This window comes from Neospora caninum, chromosome IX, assembly GCF_000208865.1.
Source record: "Neospora caninum Liverpool complete genome, chromosome IX".
Lineage (NCBI taxonomy): Eukaryota > Apicomplexa > Conoidasida > Eucoccidiorida > Sarcocystidae > Neospora > Neospora caninum.
In genome coordinates this window covers 200798-223575 of record NC_018390.1, presented here as the reverse complement: position 1 = coordinate 223575, position 22778 = coordinate 200798, and the positions used below count along the sequence as shown (strand labels likewise).

At 54.7% G+C, this 22778-nt stretch overlaps 1 protein-coding gene across 1 annotated transcript; it reads left to right on the top strand.

The window, feature by feature from the left end:
* Positions 1 to 3299: 3299 nt before the first annotated feature.
* On the top strand, positions 3300 to 16500 carry NCLIV_038560 (conserved hypothetical protein; the record flags this gene model as incomplete). The annotated part of the gene is made up of 11 exons (XM_003880765.1): positions 3300 to 4081; positions 4217 to 4337; positions 4536 to 4964; positions 5221 to 5482; positions 5977 to 9209; positions 9529 to 9956; positions 10231 to 11923; positions 12677 to 13158; positions 13823 to 14273; positions 14747 to 15928; positions 16465 to 16500. The coding sequence occupies 11 exons, from the start codon at positions 3300 to 3302 to the stop codon at positions 16498 to 16500; spliced, it is 9099 nt and encodes a 3032-aa protein (XP_003880814.1).
* Between the last annotated feature and the right edge of the window lie 6278 nt (positions 16501 to 22778).

Genomic DNA, 22778 nt, shown 5'->3' with positions numbered 1-22778 from the left:
GTCGTGAGGTGCACACGCACAATCAGAGCCACCGTCACCTGCAGAGGGAGACGAGGTCACCTTTGATGCTAGACTAAAGACTTGCAAATACGTGTGAACAGCAAAATCATCTCTTGTGCATGTATGACATTGTCAGGATAAACGAACGTATCCGGGTGCGGTACGCACCACCAGCGCGAAGACGACAATCTCCTCCGACGTCTGTTCAGTCGGCAACGCCTCTCTCGAACCCAAGCACTCTTGCCTTTGCAAAGTATTTGTCCCTAGTCAACCACAGCACATCCTTGTTTCTACAATGCCTTATATAAAAGGCACGCCGAATGAAGGGGTGTATAGACACTCGGGCGACGGTGCGATGGTTTAGCATTTACGCACCCGTTCACACGTTTAGAAAAGAAAGAATTTTCCCCTGATTTCCTGTAGATCCTTTCTCTTCTACATTCAGACGAACACCAGACCTTCGCGTCGTTTGTCAGTCTGCATGGTTGTGTGCTGTGTGTCTGGAGTCCAACAGGATCGACTCTGTGTTGCGTCACCGGATGCATTGAACACAGCCAAGCGCGAAGTTGTTGATGCCACTACCTGCTGGAGGACTCTGTCAGGCAAAAGTTGTGGAACCATTTCTGCATACCTTCCGGCATCCTAGAGCGGACTTCGTCGTTTACTCCAACAAGAGAGGCTGTTCGTGTTTCTCCGACAATGGAAGCCGCCGCCGCAACAGCCCGGTCATGCTCCGTCCCTTGCGTCTGCTACCACAGCCTGACGCAGTGCCTCATGAACGCAGTGCGCTGGGTGGACGCAGCAAGAATGCGCTTGCACAAACAACTCTCTGGGCCACTCGCTGATGACTGCAGGAGGGTAGGCTTACTGAGCGTTTTTGCTACGGTGCGGCTAACTAGTTTGATTTCGACATGTACACAGAATGCACTGATCATTCGCCGCATCCTGGAAGCGGCGCTAGTTTTCTACCGAACATCAAGGCAGCGAACGAGCGGTCAGTCTCCATAGGCTGTTCAGGGGCGCCTTCGTTTTCCATTATTTTCCGGTGGTCCAGCGCAGTTCTTCACGATTGCTGTTCAATTGGCCAGTGACGCAAACGGCATTCTCCAAACGCTCAGCATCCCGCAGCTTCCTGTTACCGAAGAGAGTTCTCAACCGTGGGAGTGTGGCGACAAACTTCTCCGGTGGTCAGTCGGCTTTCTGAGAGAACACACGCATTTACTGTTTTTCTGAAGGTCATCGCTGTCGTCAGGTTTTCGCGCGCGCTCACCGGATTGGAAAGGAAACTGGAAAGCGTATACACTTCCGAAGAGATTTCTGAGGTGGGTCATCTAAACACCTCTACAGTCCAGCTGGAGGTCTCCAAAATTTTGAAACAGCTCTTTATCGAGAAGATGTGGTCCAGCCCCCACTGCAGCTCGTGCAGGGAAAGGAAAATGGTCCGTTCTGGCATGCCGAACAAGGTAACGCTTCATTCGGACGGGTCCTCTGTGACAGGAACCTACGCCGTCTCGTGGATCCCCAGGAAGAGCAGCTCGAGTTTCTGGCGGCGTGCTTCCTTCAGGTGTGTCGAGGGTTTTGTGTCAAGCGACAAAAGTATCAAGAAACGAAAGCCGTTCTGTATCAGGAATGCGTAGACGTGAAACTTCGTGGAGAAGACGGTACGTCAGCTTTTAGTTGACTCTAATCTGCGGAACGGCAAGCGCTTCCTTATTAGACATTCTGCTTGATCCTGCTCGAGAACTGGATGCGTTTCTCGGCATCTGCCAAAAGCGAGGGGTACTCTTGGAGTCCGACAGAAGCCCTGAGCCAGATGTAGTTTCGTGGTAAGATTGGAAATCAGTGCTCTTCTATGCTGCCGCAGGACACAGGGACTTGAGAACCAGGTGTCGGAATGTTGTGGAACTGATAAACACGCCAGAGCAGCTGCTGAAACCTCGTACGAGTGCGAGCCCAGTGGAGGGTGACACTGCCAAGTTACCCAAAGCGCCACTCCCTGCGCTCGTTCCCCCATCCAAGAAAACCTCTCGGCACTGTCGGATTCCAAGCATTACACCAACCAGGCATCCCTGCTCGCCCGGGAACATTGCAGGGATTTTGCCACAGGGCTTTCCGTTGTCACGGCTCACAACGGCAAATAATGGAAATTTGGGGACACCTGAACTACAGAAGCTAGCACGGTCACGCCACCCGTCGATTCGCTACGAAAAACGCAGCGAGGGTGGTCGCTTCTGCGTTCGTTCTCAAGGGACAGTGAAATTTACTAGATGTTTTGCAACCAGGGAGCACACTGTTGCAGGAGCTCTCCGTTTTGCCGCTGAAGCAGCGGAGCAACTTGAAAAACTTCGAAAACACAAAGTTCACTGATCGAAACTCTGAAAGTGCGGGCCCCTCCACCCACCTGCGGACACCAGAACTTCGCGGAACACCAAGTTTCTGCTGTCTTCCACTGACTACAGCCACTGCCTCGGGAGTCGAGGCTCCTCAACACGATTGTTCCTTTCTGTCTCGGCAGAGGCATATCACGTGTATCGGCGGGTTCGTACATGAAGCCGTTTTTTCCTCAGGGAGCTACGCAGAAGCGAGGACCGTGTGAACTGTGTAGGGGTTGCTTTCTGCCGGTATCTCGTAATTTTTCATTGTCAGACTTTGTTAACATCAACGAGCTTTGCAATCGTGCATTCGTCAGCTGCTCACCACGGACGGCCTCTTTGTCCCCGATGCTTCGATTCCACCTGACGCCTCTTGACTCACGGCCCCGTCTTTTCCTCTGGGCACCGCAGACGCCAGCGACACGGGACCGTGCCCCGTAGGGACGCGGGCGGCGCGATTCTGGGCCACTGCAAAAGCGCCGTTCGCAGATTTAACTTTTTCTAACATGCTGGCGAGTTGACCCAGCGTCGCGTCCCGGGGATGGCGCACTCGCTGCAGAGACAGCGACGAGGTCTGAGATGTCTAAGTCGCGTGCATGGAAGAAAGCGTGCATGCTTCGCAGGCAATGCATGCTGCCGGCGACGAACGGAACGTATTGCCTTCGCCACCATAGTTTACACACGGCCGGCCTCCCTCGTGTCTTTTTTTCAGTGCGAGTTTGGATTTGAACGTCGCGCTCTCCGCGTTTTCGCAAACACAAGAGAGAGTTCCTCCCCACGACGTCTTGGCGGGTTCCCGCCCAGCACACACGCACACGGTGAACGGGTCAGCTTTCGCGTTGGTCTCTGCTTTCCTTCCTGGACCTCGCTTCGCTGAGTCTCAAGAGAAGTTCAGCGTTCGTCTTTTTCCCGGGAAAGTCTGTCGCCATGCTGTCTGTTCGCTTCGAGCTCGCGACTTCGCTGCCCGACGGTGGCGTGTCGCGAGAAGAGGCGTGCCACGACTCCTTTTCTGCGCAGGGAAAGGCTCGTCTCTCGGGCTCGAGGCGAGAACTCACGGGGGACGGACCGGCAGGAAAAGGAGAGAAACGCACCCGCGAAACCGACGCCTGCGCGACCGAGGCGACCGCCGTCGAAAAGCAAAGCGAAGGCTCGGCCAAGCGGCAGCGACTCTGTGTGGTTTCGAGACCGCAGAGACCGCCTGCTATGGCCGACACCGGGGAAGGAAGTTCGCTTCTTCGCCTTCTTTTTAGACGCAAGTTCACGCTGCACTCGGGGAACGAATCAGGCACAACAGCCGCGCGAAGAGACACCGAACCGGCTGAGACCGAGACACGCAGTTGGAGGCTCTCAGACCTCACGGATGCAGAAAACGTGAGAGAGGCAGACGCTCTTTCTCCTGACAGAGGACACGACGGGATCCAGGGCGTTGCGCCCACCTCCGCTGCTTTCCCAGAGAGGGTGAACTCGCGCGAATCGTTCCGGAACCTTCTCGCTTCTTGGGCGTCTCTGGCGTGCCATGCTCCGCGGTGGTGTGGCTCTAGGCGGCGCGCGAGCTCCGAAAAAAGCCCGCGGTCTCCATCGTCCCGTGCCTCTGTGCAGGCCTCCGCCTCTGCCTCGACTGGATGCCGCGGAAGACCCGCGAGACTCTCGGAGCCGTCTTCTTCGCAGCAGCGCGAACTGCAACTCAGAGGCCTGACTGCTGACGGCAGGTGCGCGTACGTTGTGACAACTCGCTGGGAGTCAGGTAGGAACTCCACGGCGCGTGAAGAGGCGCAGAAAGGAAGACGGCCCTCGAGGGCGACTCCAGAAAAAAGCATTCACCTTCGCCTTCTGGATCTGCACAGCGGACTTGGGCGCAGCGAACAGCAGAGCTCCGTCCGCGAGATCAACGCGTCTCTCTTCCTGGACGAGGACAGCCAGGAGGAAGGTGTCGAACCCGCCGTCGCAGCAGGGCGGCGAGGGCAGGTAAGCAGCTGGAGGCGAGTGCCGAAGGATCAAGACGAAGAAGGGGCGAAAGAGCGCGCTAGCTTTTTGAGTTCCCACCGCTGCTGTCAACGAGACGAGCACCCTTGCGCTCGTCTTGTGCACATTCGGACTTTTTTGGAGGCTGCGTTCTGCACTCGATCCCGCACGCCGCGCCACCACCATTTGCTGTGTTCGCAGGTTCAATCTTCCACACGCCCCCGCGACTCCCAGCCTGTTGTTCGCGACGCTCTCCCTGTGGAAGGCCTGCCTGTGGGCCTTCCCCAGCTGCTTGTCCTTCTCTCCATCAGCGGATCAGGCGCGGCCTCTCTCCACCTCGTGGTCCTTCCCACCTGCGCTGTCGTGCTGTCTTTCCCACTCCCCGCCACCGCTTCGCCGCCTTCCTCTTCGCCGCCTTCCTCTTCACCGCCTTCCTCTTCGCCGCCCTCCAGAGACTGGGCCGCGCGTGACCCAGTGTGGAGCCCGTGCCGCGCGGCGGGGAAGAAAGGAGACAGAACGTGCTGGGAAGAGACGTACACGGAATACCTCGCACAGCTAGACGGCGACGACCGGGACGAACAGCATAAACTGGCAGGCGCCGCTGCTGTCTTCGATGAAGAGACCCATGAAGTCAGTCTTCGCTCTCTTTCCTCGAGATCCCTGTCCCCCTTCTCGATTTCCTCCCTCTCGGGTCTCAGCACTCGCAAGAAGAGGCGGGGGTTTTATGTGCCGACCTGTGTGTACGAGCCGACTCACACGTGCACGTACGTGCATGTTGATTCTCTTTCCCGTTCTTCGTTGATCTGTCGTTTCGAGTTCGCCTCTCCAACTCCTCCCAAGTTTTCCGCTTCGCCCCCGATCCTGCTGTCTCTCTTTCCTGTCGCAGATTCTTTTGACGATCGCCACGTGCCGAGCCGGCGTCTTCGTCTTCTCCAGCCGTCCTGCTTCTTCCTCGACCTCGGGCGCGCCCTCCCCGTGTTTGTGCTTTTCTCCGGTTCTGTGTTTGCTGCCTCGACCGCATGCATGCGCAGCACTCGCCCCGGAAGGAAAGAAAGGGAGCGTGGATTCGACGTCGAGCGCCGAAGGAGATCCACTGGCTGCCTCGGAGGACACCCCCCGGTATCTTCTTCTGGCGAGCATTCCCCGAGGTGAGAGAAGCGATACGTTTTCTCTGCGGGGGCGTGTACGTTCATCTCGAGCCAGGTCACACGATTCTTCGCTTTGCCCTTCCTAGCTTTTCTTCTGTTCAAGTGTATACACATTATCTGAACTCTTTGTTTACCTTATCGTCTATTAACTAAATTGTACTCTGTAAACGCTTTTGCAAAGGTCGAGGTAGGCACACGCGTTGACACTTTGTGGGACAGCTCAGCTTGGTGTAGTGTGCTTTGCGTGGGGCGTGTTCTTGCCTTTCTGTGTGTAGGCGGGGCTTCAAGGTCGCGGGGGCGTTTTGTGTGGAAAGAACTTGAGCAGGCGTGTGCGCGAGCCTCCTGGCCGGAGCGAAAGCAAAGCATGTTGGCTTCGACGGCGTCTACTCCACGGAAAACGCCCCCGGCGTGCTCATCTTCCACCCTCGCAGCTTCGGATTCTACGATTTCTCTCTGGACGCCTGTTGGTGGTTGCTCCCTTCGCTACCTTCCAGTGCCGAGCAGCTGCGTTCGGGTCTCTTCTGTGTCGGCGTGCTCGAATGCGGCTGAACGGGCGCGTCTCTCGCTGCTGGGAAGAAATCTCGGCGCGGAGACCCGCGACGCTTCGGTTTCGCAGGGGAAATCCGTGGGTTCGTTCTTCCTGTCGACTGCCCTCACGTGCCGAAACGCGTTCTGCGCCGCCTGGAAACCTCTTGTGCTGTACATCCACCCTGCGGCCTGGCGCGTCGCCGGTTCTTCGCCCCGTACGGGTTTGGCCTCCACTCTTGGCACGCCGGAACACGAAAGAAGCGCAGACGCGCCGACAGAGGGAGAGAGGAAAACCGAGCGCGAAGAGACGAGACAGTTCGTCGTCGCCCCGCTCTGGGCCCCAACAGCCAGGACGCCCGGCACTCCGTCGAGCCGCGAGATTCCCGGCAAGAGTCGCGAGGAGACCGCCGACTCAGGCCTTCCGATGGCTGTCCCTGCATGCGCCACGGAGCTTCACGAGGCGCTCGGCACGCTCGCGGGAGCGGCTGGGCGTGGTCTCGCGGTGAGTCACATCCTCGCCGCCATTCCGTACATTCCGTTCGCCGCGCACGGCTCGCCGTCTAGTTCTCCAGCGGCGCAGGCGTCGGCTCTGCGCTCAGCAGACGCGCGGGTGTTGGCCGCTCTCGCGGAGCGGCAGGCGAGCGTTGAGCTGGCCCCTCAACGGTGCCTGGAGTACGGCCTGTGGCTAGTTGGGCGCTGCGCGGATGGTCGGCTGGCTGTGTTGCATGCGTTTGTCGTGCGGAACATCTCTGTCTCGGTTCGACAAAGGCGTCTTGGGAGCCTCGCCGCCTCGCCCGCTGCGGACCAGGAGCGGAAAAAGAAGCGCGCGCCGCACTGGAGCTGCGGGTTTTGCCGCCGGACCTCGGCTGCTTCCGGGGTGTACTTACACCCCGAGGTCCAGCTCGTCAGCAGTCTGGGCAGCTTCGTGTGCGACGGCTGCCGCGCGGCAGAAGTGGTCTACGTGTCGGGGCTGCAGCCGCCAGCCTGGCAGCGCGTCGGCGAGCCGGGAGCCTCGATGGTCTCCGCGCATGTCTGTGCCGAAACGCATGCACTCGCACTCGTGTGGCTGCCTCGGCCCGAGTGCATGCGGACCCTCCTGTGTCTCCAGGACAATGTTTTCGGAGAGCCGCTGGAGGGCCGGGGCGCGTCGCGGCGCCTTCAACCCTCGTTCCATATGGCGCTCTTCCCCGTCCCGCTTGCCTGCTTGCGAAGCGAGAGTCGAGGTGCGCGAGGAAAGTTCTCGACGCTTCAGCGAGAAGACGCCAGTGCAGCCGCGGCGACGGGGGCAGAGGACGGCGCAGAGGAAGAGAAACGCATCGAAGCCGACTCTGCGAGACACGCGAGGTGGATCCGTGGGAAAGCTGCTGCGGCAGGTTCGCCAGGAATTGTCGCGGGCGTCGATCTGTCGGCGCTTCTGACTCGGCAGTCGCCTCTGTGCTTCCCAGCGGTTGCCGTAGAGGAGAAAACAGGCGCCGAGAAGAAGGACAGGAAGCGTGCAGCGAGGCGAGAAGTGGCGACAGATGAACGCGACAGAGGGAAGGTCGCGGGCGAGGCAGATGAGGAGAGCGAAGGAGAGGAGCCGGATCCCCGCAGGGACTTGTCTCTTGCGAGAGGCGAAGCAGGCGAATCCAAAGAAATAGAAGCCATTCTGTGGGGTCTCCTTCAGCCTCTCACTCCTGGCGAACTTCGCATGAAGAGTCAAGTGGGGGGACAGGCGCTGCGCGCGATCGCACAAAGCGCTGCGTCCGTCTCGCCACCGAGCTTCTTGCCGTCTCTCGCCTCTGCTGCGTCTCCAGTGCCAGCATCGCTGCGATTCCTCAGCTTTACGTACACCCCGCCGAGTGCGGCGACGGCGCTGCTTCCGGTTCCTCAACCTCCGGAACAAAACGGCGCCGGAAAGGAGACGTTTCAGTCTCCTGTTCGCGACGACGGCGAGAGCCCGCACGAAGGAGTAACGAGGGCGGCCGCCCGAGCCTCGAAAGCAGACGATTCGTTTTCTGCCGTCTCACCTCGCCTCTTCGCTCTGCCCGACAACCCCGGATGGCTTCGGTGCTTCTCGTTTACGTTCGCCCTCCTGGGCGTGTGTGGGGACCATGCTCGAACCCCCGCGCCCCCGCCGTCTGATCTTTCTTTGCCGCTTTCTCCTGCGTCCGCGTCTTCCTCTTCTTCAGCCCGTTCTTGGCCCTTCCAAGACACCTGCGGAGTACATACACCGCGGTCAGTCATTGGCCACGAATGCGAGAGCGACGCAGACAGCAGAGCGTCGGCGGCCCCCGATGAGCATGGCCGGGGCGCGCCATCGGTACACCTTGAGAGGCAGCATGGAGGGCGTGCGCGAGAAAGCGAAGAGTTCTGCCTGCGCGACGCTGCGAATCCCGCGATCGACATAGAGACCGAGTCTGGAGACAGTACGGGAAGGCCTTTTTGCGCCTCCCCGAGCCTTGTCAGCGTCTCTTCAGATTCGTGGGAAGGGGACTCCGAGACGAACAACGAAGAGAGCGGACGGCAGAGCCCGCGCAGCAGAGCCACGCTGTGGGGTACGTACACTCGAGGGTGCGAGAAGGCGCACAGACACCGGACGGCCGTGATGGGGGAGGACGACGGCGGCACGGAAGGAGTCGGAAAAGCAGGGGAAAGCCTTCTTGTCGCCCTCGTTCTGCATGCAGAGGCGGAAGAACTGGCAGTGCGTCAAGGCCTCGAAAGACGTGCTCTCGACATCTTCACAACTCCGGCCGTCTACTGTCGTCCCCTTCAGTGTCTCGGCCTCCTTCCGGTGCACATACGACCGAGCCATCCCCTGGTGGCTTTTGATGTGCTGGCCACCAAGGGCGCGGTCACGCTGCTTCCTCGCGAACGCGGAGGTCCCTTTTCGACGCACGCTTTTGACGGCGAAAATGCATATCAGGTGTTCGAGTTTGGCGTTCAAGAACCGGAGACAGTGCGGCCCGCTGACGCGTTCGGAAGCCAGCCGGAGACACGCGCCACCGCGTGCTGCAAGTCGCCTTGTCCCGCCCCTCTGTCGACTGGTTCGGCCTCGGCTGCTGGCCAGAGCGACCGCATTCAAGTGTACATCCACCCCACAGACCAGAGACTCCTCCACGCTCTGCTTCAGGTGTACGTACACCGGGGAGAGGCGGCTGCTCTCCAGCGTGTCCTCCTGGCTCCAGCTGCAGCGGGCAAGAGACGCCTCGGCAAAACGGTGCGTCGTGGCGGGGACCTTCGGCAACGAGCAAAGCGGACACGAAAACGAAGGCACACATCCACAAACCCAGAAAGATACACGGTGTCTTGCGTGTCTCCATGCGTACACACCAATGCGCAGGCGTGCCCCCACACGACTCCGTCCCTCACTGTATATACACAGTATATGCATGTGTATACATGCATAGATATCTGCATTTGAACGTGAATGTGTCTGCATATATGTGTGTAGAAAGCGTGGTGATTTGATGTTCCCCGCGTTTGGTTTTTTCGCCCCTTCCATAGAATGTTCCTGTGTGGTGCTTTTCGTATTTCAGGCGCCGCGTCGCTCGAGTGTCTCAGAGTCCGCGGGCCCCCGGGCGGAGGCGTGGGCCTTCAGTGACGCCTTTGTTCTCCTCGTTGCATCTTGGGCGCTTTCGGAGCTCGACGCGCTTCTCCTGCTTGACGCAGTCCCGCTTGGTGTCACGGTCTCTTCCTCGCCCTCGTCGTCGTTTCCTGTTCTCCCCGACTTGCTCGAAGCGGCGCTGAGGACTGTCGACCTTGCGGAGGCGCGTCGAGAGGCCTCTGGGGCAGCACGTTTGGAGACTGCGAAGCGTTTCTCGGCGCGTGTCGCAGCTCACTTGGCTTCTCATGCGAGCGGCGCAGTCCGCGCCTCCACGTCTCAAAAAGAGGCTGCATGCGCCACTCGCAAGGCAACCGAGAGAGACACCAAGGCCTGGGCGTGGTGGCGGCTCATGAATCCGAAGTACGGGTTGCCCTCCCGCGGCGGCCTGTCGCCGACTCGCAAGTCTGTGCGGAAAAAGGACAAGAATCTGCTTCGCTGGGGACGGCTGACAGAGCCCTATCAATAGATCTCCTCCGCGTCGCCTGGGTATCTGTTTACGCGTGTCTCACTCGTCTCTCGGTGATATACGGTCTGATGACACTTGAAAAAGGTTCCCTTTTCCTTTGTTTACATATTTATATTTATATATATATATATATATATCTGTTTGTGTGTTTGTGGGGTGTCTGTACAGGCAGCTCTGTTTGCTCCGGGGCTTGGAGGCCGTTCTGAGTGCGTGTTTGATTCGCCTCACTGACATGGTCTCCGCTTCCTCTGCGCCTCTTCTTCTTTCGTCGACTGCGCCGTGTCTCTCTTGGCCTCGACAACCGAGTTTCGCCGACTCGTCTACCGCCACATCTCCCTCGACTTCTACCTTTGCGACCCCTCTCCCTTCGCCTGTATGGTCTCCCTCTTCCTCTTTCGCTTGTTCTTCCCATGCCACACGTTCTTCCTCGTCTGTTCCGGGTTCTTCGAAGGCTGCGGCTGGGTCTGTGCTCGATTCGTCGGCGCTTCCTTCCTCGTGCGCGCAAGGCGCTGGCGAATCTCAAGGCGAGAGGCCTGTTGGAGACACGCAGCGCAGGAACGCTGCAGACGACGCAGCCCTGGAAGGCGTTGTTCCTCTGCCTGCACTGAGTGCCTTCTTTCGACGCACGGTCTCCGCCCTCGCTCTGCTGCATGCAGTCTTCTGGTGGGCTAGCCGGAGTCCCTGCCCCGAAGGCCTGGTCGCGGGCGAGGCAGATTCAGACACCTGGACAGTTGCCTCGCGCGCGTCTCCGCGTCGCCCCGCGGGGAAGTCGAGCAGCCGGAAGGAGACAGGTCGAGGGACGGGCTGGCGAGACTCCCGAGGCGCCGCACACGCAAGCTCCAGCCGGACTGGCGAGGCAGAGCAGGCCGAGAAAGGGAAGCGGCCGTGGGGCGAGATCTGCGTCGAGAGGCGAGACAGAAGCGCGCGCCTCGATGCAGATCTCGCCTCAGCCGTGCACCACCTGCTCGGCCTCTCGCGCTTTCTCGCCCTCGTCAGCGGCGACCGGGAGTCGCACGAGGAAGGCGAGGCTGAAGCGTTGCGTTCAGTTCCGTCTTTTCTGCAGCCGCTCTGGCTTCTGGCGTGGCCTTTCGAGATGCGAAAGACGAACCGATCGACTCGCAAGCGCGAAAGCCCGCCACGCGACGCGCACAAGAAACACTTGGGCGACCCGACTCCCCGAGAAACTGCCGGCGAGGCACGGCCGTCAGAAGAAGATCTTCGAGGGTGTCGCGAGGGTGTTTTCCGCTATCTCTTTGCGTCTCTGGCGTGCAGCAAGGCATCGGCCTTGGGGGACAGTCCTCTTCTTGCCGCTTGCAGTGTTTTGAAGCGAGAACCGCGAGCACTGGCGCGGGGCCGGGTTCACGTGTCGAGAGAACCCTCGGAGGACCGTTCCTGCGAAGGTGCGGATTCTCGGGAGTCGCACGCTCTCGCCGCGTTGCCTGTTTCTCCTTGCGATCTGACTCTGGATGCATGCACGCGACTGCAGTTCGTCGACCTCCTGAAAGAGGTGGTGTTTGGGACCGACGCCGACGGGGAAGACCGCGGAGACGATGCGGCGAGCGACGACCGCGTCTCTCTCCTGCGGGACGCGCAGAGACTCTTCTTCCCTGCGACGTTGCATCTGCTCGGGGCGCTACCGCGGCGGGGCCTTCTGGGGCGGAGACAGCTAGGAACGTGTGGGGCGACGCCAACACAACCGAGAGAAGAGGAAGAAGAGGAAGAAGAAGAGAAGGAAGAGAAGGAAGCGAGAGCAGAGAAAGAAGAGAAGGAAGAGAAAGAAGAAGAGGAAGAAGAGAGAGAGGGGGCAGGCGTCTTTGAGATTCTTGCTCTTCTCTGTAATTCGCTCCTCTACTTCCAGCAGGTAGGGCTTCGAGAAGTGCAGCAGCCTCGGGGAAAGGAGGGAAACAGCGAGCGAAATGCGAGGGGAGCGCCAAGCACGAACGGGCGAGGGACGGGCTAGATTCGTCGTTCCACTCAAGCGCATTTTCGCGCCTCCAGATGGAAAAATCTACCGACGCTGCTGGTGTCGCCTGACGTGTGCCTCTCTTCCCTCAAGGAAGAGAGGCAAGAAAACGAACGTCCAGGGTCGTCTCATCTTTCAGTCGCGCTTTCTGCATTTTCTCTAACACTCCGAAGCGTAACCAAACCCGTGGCTTCCGTTCCCTGAGCCTTTCGTGTCCTCTACATGTGTTTATATACGCACTCCATGGACCACCTTACAAATGTAGGCGTCTATCTGTTTATATGTCTCTAGGTGTCTAATTACAAGTACACACATGGATGTGTGATTGTGCACGTCCTTAACGGTGCGTGTGCATATGTAGGAGCTGGTCGGTGTTCACGCCCCTTGGACACAGAAAGGAAGAATCGAAGGCTGTTCCGTGTACCTGTATATATGTATATATATATGTATATATGTATATATATATATGTATATGTATATATATATATATATGTATATGTATATATATATATATATATATGCACACACACATATTTACAGGTATGTGCACGTCGGTGTCGGAATCTGTGTTTGTGGAGAGCGAGTGCGTCTGCGTGTGTGCAAAGATGACGTGCGCGTTGGCCCGCGGGTGCCTGTTCTCTTTTTTCTCAGGCTATCAATCTTTATTCCTGGGTCTGCAGGCGAGCGACTCGTTGTTCGGTTTCTTCCGCGTCCGCGTTTCCTTCTTCTTCCCCCCCTCTCGTTAACGTTATCCTCTCCTACCTCCTTCTTCTCTCCAGCGAGGCGTCGAGGGTTGCTCTGGCCACGTCACACATTCCGCTCTCGGCCATGTCTTTGTCTCGTCTCTCCTCTCCCCTGTCTTCGGACCCGTCCCCGCTTCGCCCTCTTTCTTCTCCTTCGCGACCGTCCGCTTCTTCTCCGTCCTCTCCCTCTGCTTCCGCATCGCCTGTGTCTTCGCCCTCCTCGCTTTCCTCTTCTCTTTCCTCTTCTGTTCGTTCGTGTGCCTCTGTGCGACGACTTCAAGGCCTTCGCACGCTGGCTGTGAAAAAGGCGGGCGTTGCGGCCGAGAAGACGGGAAGAAGTTTGTGGGAAAAGAACGAGAGAACCGTGGAGAGCCTGCTCGCCAATGCGCAGTAAGTGTGCGATCCGCCCGGCACGGCGCCATGACAACAAGATTTCGTTTCTGTGGAAATGCACAGAGGCGAAGACGACCTTCCCCTTCCTGTCCCTCTCGCGTCCGGGCCTACGGATCGAGAGTTAGCCATCGCGTGTCTGTCGCTCTCTGTCTCGTTCTCTCCGGGATTTTGGAAACGCGTCAGTCCAGGAGTCTCCCCTGCCTTGGCGCAGGGGGAAAGCGGAAAGAGGGCGAAGACGGTCGGCTCCGGTCAAATCGGAAGAAACCGATTTGAGCAAGACGTTCTCGCTGACGCGCTCCTCAAAAGCGGGGTTGCCGTCTGGCCGTGATATGACGCTCTGTGGTTTTCACCTGTGCCTTTCAGTTGGCCTTCTTCCCTTTCGCGAATGGTCTCCTCTCGCCATCCTTTTCTTTCGCGTCTCCCTCTCTTTTTGTTTTCATTCCTCCTCAAAGGCTGTGCGCGTCTGCCTCCGCTTCTCTGAGTCTTTTCTGTCTTCGCCGGTGACCTCCCGTCGCACTCCGTTTCTCGCCTTCCGCGTCTTTTCCCCGTTTGCTTCATCTTGTGTCTCCTTTTTCTCTTCACCCCCGTCTCTCCATTTCCCCCCTTTTGTTCACCTTTTGTCTCCGCGTGGTATCCTTCCCCCCTGCTCTTTCTTCGCTAGACTCCGGCGGGCTGTCCGATGCAGCGTCCTCGCCGACTTGCTGGCGGCGTCACCGTTTCTCCTGCCCAAGGAGCCCACGCAGCGCAGAACGCCTGTCTTCTCACTCTCGTCGGCCTCTCAGCGCCTCCCCGCGTCTCACCACCTGCGGGCGGAGTTCAAGCCCCGACACCGCGACGCGGAAGAGGCGCAAAAGGACACAAAAGACGCTGGAAAAAGGCGAGAAGAACGCGCAGACAAGGAAGAGGAGGACGCGAGGTCCTTACTGCACGGCAGAGATGTTGTCAGGCTTCACGTTCTTCTCTCGCGCCTTGAGAACGAAACGGAAGCAGAGATGTGTGAACGTGCAAGCGGCCGTTTCGCGCGATCTGTCTACCCCGAAGGAAGCGGAGCGTCTCGGCGAACAAAGTCCCTTGGCGCCTTCCCCAACACCCTTTCTGCCCTCGCCCAGCTCGTAAGAGAATTCACGGTTTCTTTTTTGTCTCCGCTTCTCCTCTCCGAAACAGCGGCCTTCTCCTCTCCGAAACAGCGGCCTGTCTCCTCTCCGAAACAGCGGCCTGTCTCCTCTCCGAAACAGCGGCCTGTCTCCTCTCCGAGAGCTTCTCGCTTCTCTCGCTTTTTCCTGCGCTCTTTTTTGCGCACTCCTTCTGTGTCTCGCCGCCACCGCATCATCTCACCTCTTTGTCTCGTGTCTGAAGCCTTCAGAGTGTTCTAAGCAATAGGCTTCCCGTGGCCGCTGTGTTTCTGTGTTGCGAGTTCCCCCCGTCGGTCTCGGGAGTTCCCTGTCGAGGGAGTCTTTGCGAGTTTGCCTTGAAAGACCTTCTTCTCTTTCCTCGCAGTTTGTCCCGACGTCGCGCTCCTGTAAGGCATTCCCTGTCTCTCGCCGTTTCGAAGTGTTTTCCGATTCCCGTTTTCTTTGACCTACAGGGCGCCCTGTTCGTTTCGTTCTCTCCGACGCCGCACGCCCCCGCCGACGAAGCGCCTTGTCGCTCTTCTCTTGTCGCTACCCACAAGCATGTCTCCGAGAGGCCTGTCTCTTTTACCGAACTGGTGCGTGTGTGTCGCGTTCGCGCGCTGTCGCACCTCAAGGGAATTCTTCTGTCTCTCCTCTCTGTCCTCGACTCCGAGCAGTCTCTGTTGTCTCTGTCGGCTGCGCCGAGCTTCTTCCCCCTCGTCGCTGTCCCTCACCTCCCCGCCGTCTCTTCTCTCTTCTTCCTCTCGCCCGTCTCCGCCGCCAGCGTCGCAGGAGACTCCCTTCTGCCGTCGCCCTTTGCGGCGTTCTCTGGGGCGCGTCTCTCCACGAGCGCAGCCGAGGCGGTGCGCGACGCAAACCTGCGGCAGGCTGCAACCCTCTCGCTCCTCCTGGCGCTCCGTGTCCCCGCGATGGCGACGGCGAGGACCGTCCTCTCATGTCTCTCTTCGTTGTGGGGCAGCCCCGTCTTTTCCGGAAACGCCTTGTCTGTGGCGGTCGAGGGAGCGAAGGAGCAAACCGCGGGACAAAGCGCACACACAACGCAGAGGCAAAAGGCAGGGCACGAGACCTGGCCCGCGTTCCTGCGTGCGCTCCTCCTCGGATGTCTGTATACCGGAACCTTCCCGGCGCTCTTGCGCCACTGCGTCGGCGACAGAACCGCCGCAGTTCCGCTTCCCGTCGTTTTCGCGGTCCTCCTCGAACTTGTGCGCAACGCGCTTCGCCCCCAGGCGCCGCTCGACGCTTCTTGCCCGGACGATTCGGGAGGCGCGTTCTGCCGCAGAAATCCGGCCTCCACCAGCGCGCGCAAAGACAGCCCGAACGCTCAGAGTTTCGCTGCCTCGTGTGTCCCGCGACCCACGTCGCCTGGCGTTTTTCCCCCCGTCCAAGACAAAGCGGAGGAACGCCTCGTCCTCGCTGCCGCACGGGCTGTGATGGAAATGCTAGTCTTTTGCGCAACCTACACGCGGAACCCGACGGCGCAGCAGGCGGAACTTCTATGTGCGTCTCCGTGTGGCGTGGCGCTCTTCGCCGAGAACGGCCTCGAAGAAAAGAGCGAGAACGAAAACGTCTTCATCCGGGCGGGGGAGGCCTTCCTCAAGAACGTGCTTCGCGCGCGAATCCTCCCGGAGAACGCCGTACGCGAAAACCTCGGGACGTGCCACGAAACACTGCGTAGAACATGAAGCAGAGGGGGGGGGAGAGGACGACATGCAAAAGGAGCAGAACAAGACAGAAAACGCGGAAAAAGAGAAAAAAGAGAGCATAGCTGGGACCCGCAGAAAGACGGAGACAGGAGAAATTTTTTGCAGAAAGAAGAACGCCCAGGGATTTCGAGAAGACACACAGGCCTCTTGACGGACAAACGTTTTGAAAGCACCGCCACCGAAAGACAAATACAGACACAACCATATACGAGTATAATTCCGTTCAATATATATATATATATGTATATCAAGCACTTGGTTGCTACTGCTCTCAATAGATACGTTTCGGAGTTTCGTGACCGTTTCTTTCCCCCCTGTCTATCCTCTATCTCCAGATCTGTCTTGATTTATATATATATATATATATATATATATATATATATATGTTTTTGTGGGCGTGAGGTGAGATGGACGTCTTGGCCCTACGCAATTGAGAGAAACAGCTTTTTTTGTTTTTTCCTGCTCAGGTCCATTCGCTGCGTCGTCTCTTGAGCGCGTCGTGATTCTCTTGAATGCTTTCCCTTTTCTCTCTCCGTGCGGGCCATCCGTCCCTCGTGGCACAGAAGAGAAAGGAAGACAGAAGGAAACGTGGGCTTGGGGAAGAATAAGAGATATCCGGATGCGGAGCCTGCGAAGGGCGAAAACTGAGCCTGTTCTCGGTTGCAAGAAAGCAATCCTCTCATGGAGAAAAGAGGGATCGGCAGCGACGAGCACGACGTGTTTTCCGGTGTCCCGTAACATGTAGAAATGTGCGTTTATATTTTTACGGCATTCTACGTAACGACGTCTTCTTCCTCGCTCTCTCTGCCTGTACATGTCGCGTCAGTCGACGAGTACTCCTTGCACATGTGTCTCTCGGAAATTGCATGCATGGATATGATCTGCATATACATTCGTGCGTGGATCGCTCTCTTCTTTTTTGTCCAATTTGAATAGAGGAGTGCGAATAAGCTGCTTTGCGCATGCACAGAGCGTGAGTGAACTTTTTTCAGGCTTGCAGAGAGAGACACGGTGTTGCCTCCAGAGTGGGAGCGAGGACACTTGTGGGAAGGGAAAAACGCGTGGGGCGAAGAGATAGGGGAAAGTGCCCGAGGTAGGGGAAGGAAGAAGACTCGGCCGAACGCGAAGCTCCGACACAAAATTTCGTCTCCAGAGGCGGAAACCTGTAGCGTTTTTTCAGTTTTTGACAAAAAAGTTTCGGAATTCAGTGCATGCAGTTCATGCGAGACTCGCCCAAACTCAAATCAACAGGAGTCCTCCCAAGCACAAAAAACCGTACTTCCTAAACTAACACATGTCCACATACGTATAGGAACATATATTTATATATATGTATATCAAATCTCTCAGGGCTTGTAATAATGTATATATATAATCATCCTATATATATATATATATATACGTTCATCCTATATATATATATATATATATATATATATATATACGTGTATAAGTATGTGTATCTGTGTACGTCGATTTCAACGAGGTCACTGACAGAGAACGAAAAGTGCATGCATTCACACCTTAAGGAAAAGCGTGTGTGTGTGTTTCTCTCCCTTTTCACCTACATACACAGAGGGTCTACGAGGGCGCTGTGTCGAAGAGAGGAGTCGAGGAAAGCCTTTCCAGACGGCGGACAAAGATGAAAAACCTGAACTCACGTCGTCCTTTTCCTCTTAGCCTCCCGCACCTCGCTGTCTCTCTCCCCAATCTACTGTGTCGGTTTCTCTTTCCCTTTTTTTCCTCTCCTGTTTTTCGTGTTATAAACCAGCGATCTTCTTGTAGAGAGTCGCGAGTTGCTCCTCAGTGACAACCAGTTTCTGCACAACGTTCGGCCGGTACGCGCTCTTCGCACTGCCCCGCGTTTCTCCGTCGACTCCGTTCTTGGCTGTTCCCGTTGGCCCCTTGGATTCTGCACTGGGAGGCAGACTTGCAAGCGCGCTAGACGCCGGAGACGCGCATGCACTGCGCCAAAAAGGCCCTCCGGGCACAGTCAGGCGCATAACGGGCGTCTTTGCGAGCGCCAGGGAAGCGACTGCGCGAACCACTTGAAGAGGTCTCTCGCCGGCGTTCGCCTCGACCTCGTTTTCCGCGCCTTTCTCGTCTCCCTCCGTCTCCGCTCCTTCCTCTCCTGCCTTTCCTCCTTTCTCTCCTGTCGTCTTCCCTTTCTTCCCCGCTGTTCTCCCTTTCTCGGGCGTCTTCGCCAAAGAGGCTCCAGTGGCGTGTGAAGCGTTCTCGAGGCGAGCCTGACCACACACACAGAGACAAGCACAGAGACAGCGGGACAGATCCAGACAGATAGGCAGATTGACACAGATAGAGATATACAGAGATTTTGATAAATATATATATATATATATATATATTATATTTATATAGAGAGAGACAGATAAAGATGTAGATAGCTGTAGATCAAAAGTAGAAAAATGGACAGCGAGAGAGACGAAACGAGTGGAAATTGCTGGGATTTTGAGGAGTCGGGGAAAAGCACAAGAAAGCGGAAAAAACGCGAGACGGCGGCAGGCTTGTCTCTGCGCTTTTTTGTGACTTGAACAAAACCACGTATATACACCAGACTGCGCAGTGAACACTCACCGGTGAGGGTAGAGAAGACTTGAGTTCGGAGAACATCTCTGGAGCAACACACGATGCAGGCGAGACGGCGTTTGCTAGAGCCGTGAACTGCCGAATGTAGCGCGAAGAGCTTAGGTTTGCATGCTCGCCGAACCCGCCGCTGATTCCGCCTCCTCTGGGAACACAGGAAACACAATCGCGATTTGAAGCCGCACACCCAATCCCTCTACGTATATATATATATATATATATATATAGAGAGAGAGAGAGAGAGAGGCGTCAGTAAACAATGTCAGTCAGTATACGCGTATATATATATATATATATAGAGAGAGAGAGAGAGAGAGGCATCAGTATCCAATGTCAGTCAGTATACGCGTATATATATATATATATATATAGAGAGAGAGAGAGAGAGAGAGAGGCATCAGTATCCAATGTCAGTCAGTATACGCGTATATATATATATATATATACAGAGAGAGAGAGGCATCAGTATCCAATGTCAGTCAGTGTACGCGTATATATATATGTATGAAGAGACATAGAGATAGCGAGACAGACGAAGGGAGAGATGTAGACTGTCGATTGTCTGATTCATCGATCGTTCGCTCTCCGTGTCCAGGTGCTGACGTAGAACGCCGTCTCAAAAGAGCGACGCATGCGTACAAAACGCATTCTTCCTGTTTCGACGGGCACTCCGCTCTCCACATCCATCGGCAGAACGACTGAAACGGAGTTTGGCATGAAGGTCGGAAGAGACGTATTCACTAGAAAACGCGTACAGAGACGCTTTCAAAATAGGAGACGTACAGTCGCGAGAAGAGGCGATCTATCCGCTTCGTGAGTGACATCATTTGGAGCTGGAGAGCGTCGTGTTCGTTGCGGTAGCGCCTCAGCTTTGTGCGATTTTCTTCGGGAGGCGCGCTCGGATTCCAAATCGGAACTTGAAATGCATGCAACAATACCGCCGTTTGCAAACGCCTAAACAACACAACGTTCACATCTCGACTCATCCATCCAACATATATATATATATATATATATATATATATATCTTATATAAACATAAATATATATATATATATATATACATCTAACAAAGGAAACAAAACTTTATATTCGCGGTTATCTCCAAAGCCGCAGAGGTGTTCTGTGCTCCACAACATTCTTTCTACAGAAGCAGTCCTACGATGCGCATGCAAAACCCTGTCTCTTAGGCAATATGCATAGAAAGAGCTAGATTTGCATATATACAGATTCAGGATATTCCGAAGTATATATCTGTATAGAGAGAGGCAGATACACATGCCGATGCAAATGTATACAAACGAGTATATACGTAAGCACATGTCAAGAGTATATAAACACGTATGTATATGACCTGTATTCGTCGAGCAGTTGAACGCCAGCTTCGGGTCCGATGTCGAGTGCGTCTGCTTCGGCCTCTTCGATTTGCATTTGGAGCGTTTCGTTGTTGAGGACTTTTTGCTGGAGGGAACTTGGACGCATAATGCTGAACTTGGAAGCCTGCGAGGAGATGCCTGGGGCTGAGGAGAGAGACTCGAAGTCGCGACGCAACTCCTGAGCGAGCGAAGAAACGCGAGAGAGCCCTGAAGACAGCGGCCCGAGCTCTGATCGCCCCAAGTCGCGCAACGTGTCCAAAACTGCGGAAAAGGAAGCAGAGACAAGAGAGGGGAGGCAATGGGCAGTATGGACGAAGAGGCAAGCGAAAACAAAGAGCATGCGCTAACTAAACGAAAACACACAAAACGAAAACAGAGGCATACACATATATAGAGCGAGAGCCAGACGTGGATAGAGATATGTGCATATATGTATGCATACATACATACATACATACATACATGCATACATACATACATACACTTAGGAGTCTATATATATATATATATATATATATATATATACATGTAAATAGCAAGGCAAAGAGGTAGAGAGACGCAGCGAACTCGATGCTTGAAGGCAGACTGGTGTCTAGAGAAAGAGTTAGGTCTATATACAAGGCTCCTGATACGAACGAGATACACAGACATAGGAATGTTCAGAGATGGCTTGATCTGCAAAGACAACGAGCAGTCGGTTTTCTCTGAGGTTCTTACTGTCCTGTTCTTGTTTGGCAACTTGCTTGCACGCACTGGCAAGGCGAACATCCATGAGCTCCATCTCCTGTTTCCGAATGATGTTTCTCAGAATTTGAATCTGCAAAAGGCAAACACGGAAAAAGATTAGCAATGACGAAGCGAAGAACCTCACATCTGCAAATAACTATATCTCTCTCTCTCTCTCTCTCTATATATATATATATATACATACATATATATGTGTGCCTACATATATATATATATATATATATATATATATCAACTTACATATATATATATATATATATATATATAACTACCACTACACACATTTACTCTTCACATGCATCGAGAGGAGAGAGATGCCTGCATCGCTTGGGATTCCCATAGAAACGCGAGGAAGCGCGACGTGGGGGGAATTTTGGAACGCGGAAACACCTGTGTGCAAATCGTCCAACAGCTGGGTGACGGGCGCGGCGTGTGTAAGTGTGGAAATGCTCAAAAAAGGCAAAAACCGAGACGCGCAGAGCCACGAGATTCTACCTCACCTGCTCTGCATCTCCGCCCGAAGACGCAGAAATCGAAATTTTCTTGAGCGCCTCCAACCGCCTCGTTAAATCTAAGACAGCACAAGATGCACGTGGAGTCGTTATCAGACCGATAAGAGGGAAAGCAGGGAAACGTTTATCGAAACGGAAACGCTCTAGCCACCAACCCCCTCATACCTTTCGCATCAACAATGCAAATAAATACAAGTATGTACTTGTATGTATGTGTGTGCGTATGTGTGTACATGCATGGCCCTACCGCTCTTTATCAATCTGTGTCTGTTCCTATGTGAGTCTTGTTTACCTTGTTGTTTTCCGCTTAAACTCGCAGCAGCTCCAAATGTTCAAGAATGCAGAACGACGCAAATAGACGTAGGCAAAATGCATCTACATGTAGACCACTGTTTATGCACATAAATGTACATGTATATACCTATATATTTATGAATGTACGCAAAGATATCGCTGTTGCTTTAATGAAGCGAAGCGCCGTTACCTTGCAGATGAACATTCAACTCTCGCTTGTCGTGCCGTAGCTGGTGCGCCTCCGTGCTGGTTTGCTCGACCTTCCTCCGCGAGGCGTCGAGCATGTGGACGTAAGTGCTCTTTTCGTGCAGGACTCTCTGCAGCTGTGCCTCAAGATTGTCGTAGCTGAAGAACAATCGCCCAACAAATCGACGCACAGGAATATATATATATATATATATATATATATATATGTATATATATATGTATATATATATGTATATATATATGTATATATATATATATATATATATATATATATATATATATATATATATATATATATATATATATATATATATATATATATATATATATATATATATATATATATATATATATATATATATATATATATCTATATAGATATATATATATATATATATATATATATATATATGTATATGCGCATTTAGGTGCTTTGAGGCATTTCTGTCTCCGTGGAGTTTGTATCGATTTGGATATCGGCAAATGCATCTTTCTCTCTCCATATATATACATATGTACATTTTTACCGGTAGATCGGCATGTGTGTATGTTCTTCTGTTTGCCTCTATGTATATCACGATATATGCATATATATGTATATATATGCATATTTCAGATTGCCTCGAATGCTCGTGGTCTGCCGGTGTGGTTTCTTTCAGAGCCGTCCAGTTTCAAAGCGTGCCCGAAGCCGTCGCCCATGCCGGATCAGCAGGCGCTGGAGCGCATCTACGACGAGTGCTTGAAAGGTGAGTCAGAGAAAAGCACATTTTGCGCACGGGAAAGAGGGAACGCAGAGGAATGTAGGTTTGTACGGTTTGCGACTGTGGGCGCCGATAGAGTGCACAGGGCGAAGCTGAAGCTGGCGCGTTTAGGGAGATACTTCTAAGCGGGGTGTCTCTTTTAGTTGTATTTTACCTAGTACATTAAAATTTTCATTTAAAAATTTAGTAAAATTGTACAGCTGAGGGCTGGGCGTGATGCCATTGAGGTCGACCCTAATGGTATCGAAACCAAGTCGATACGGTTCGTTTCCTGCCGCGG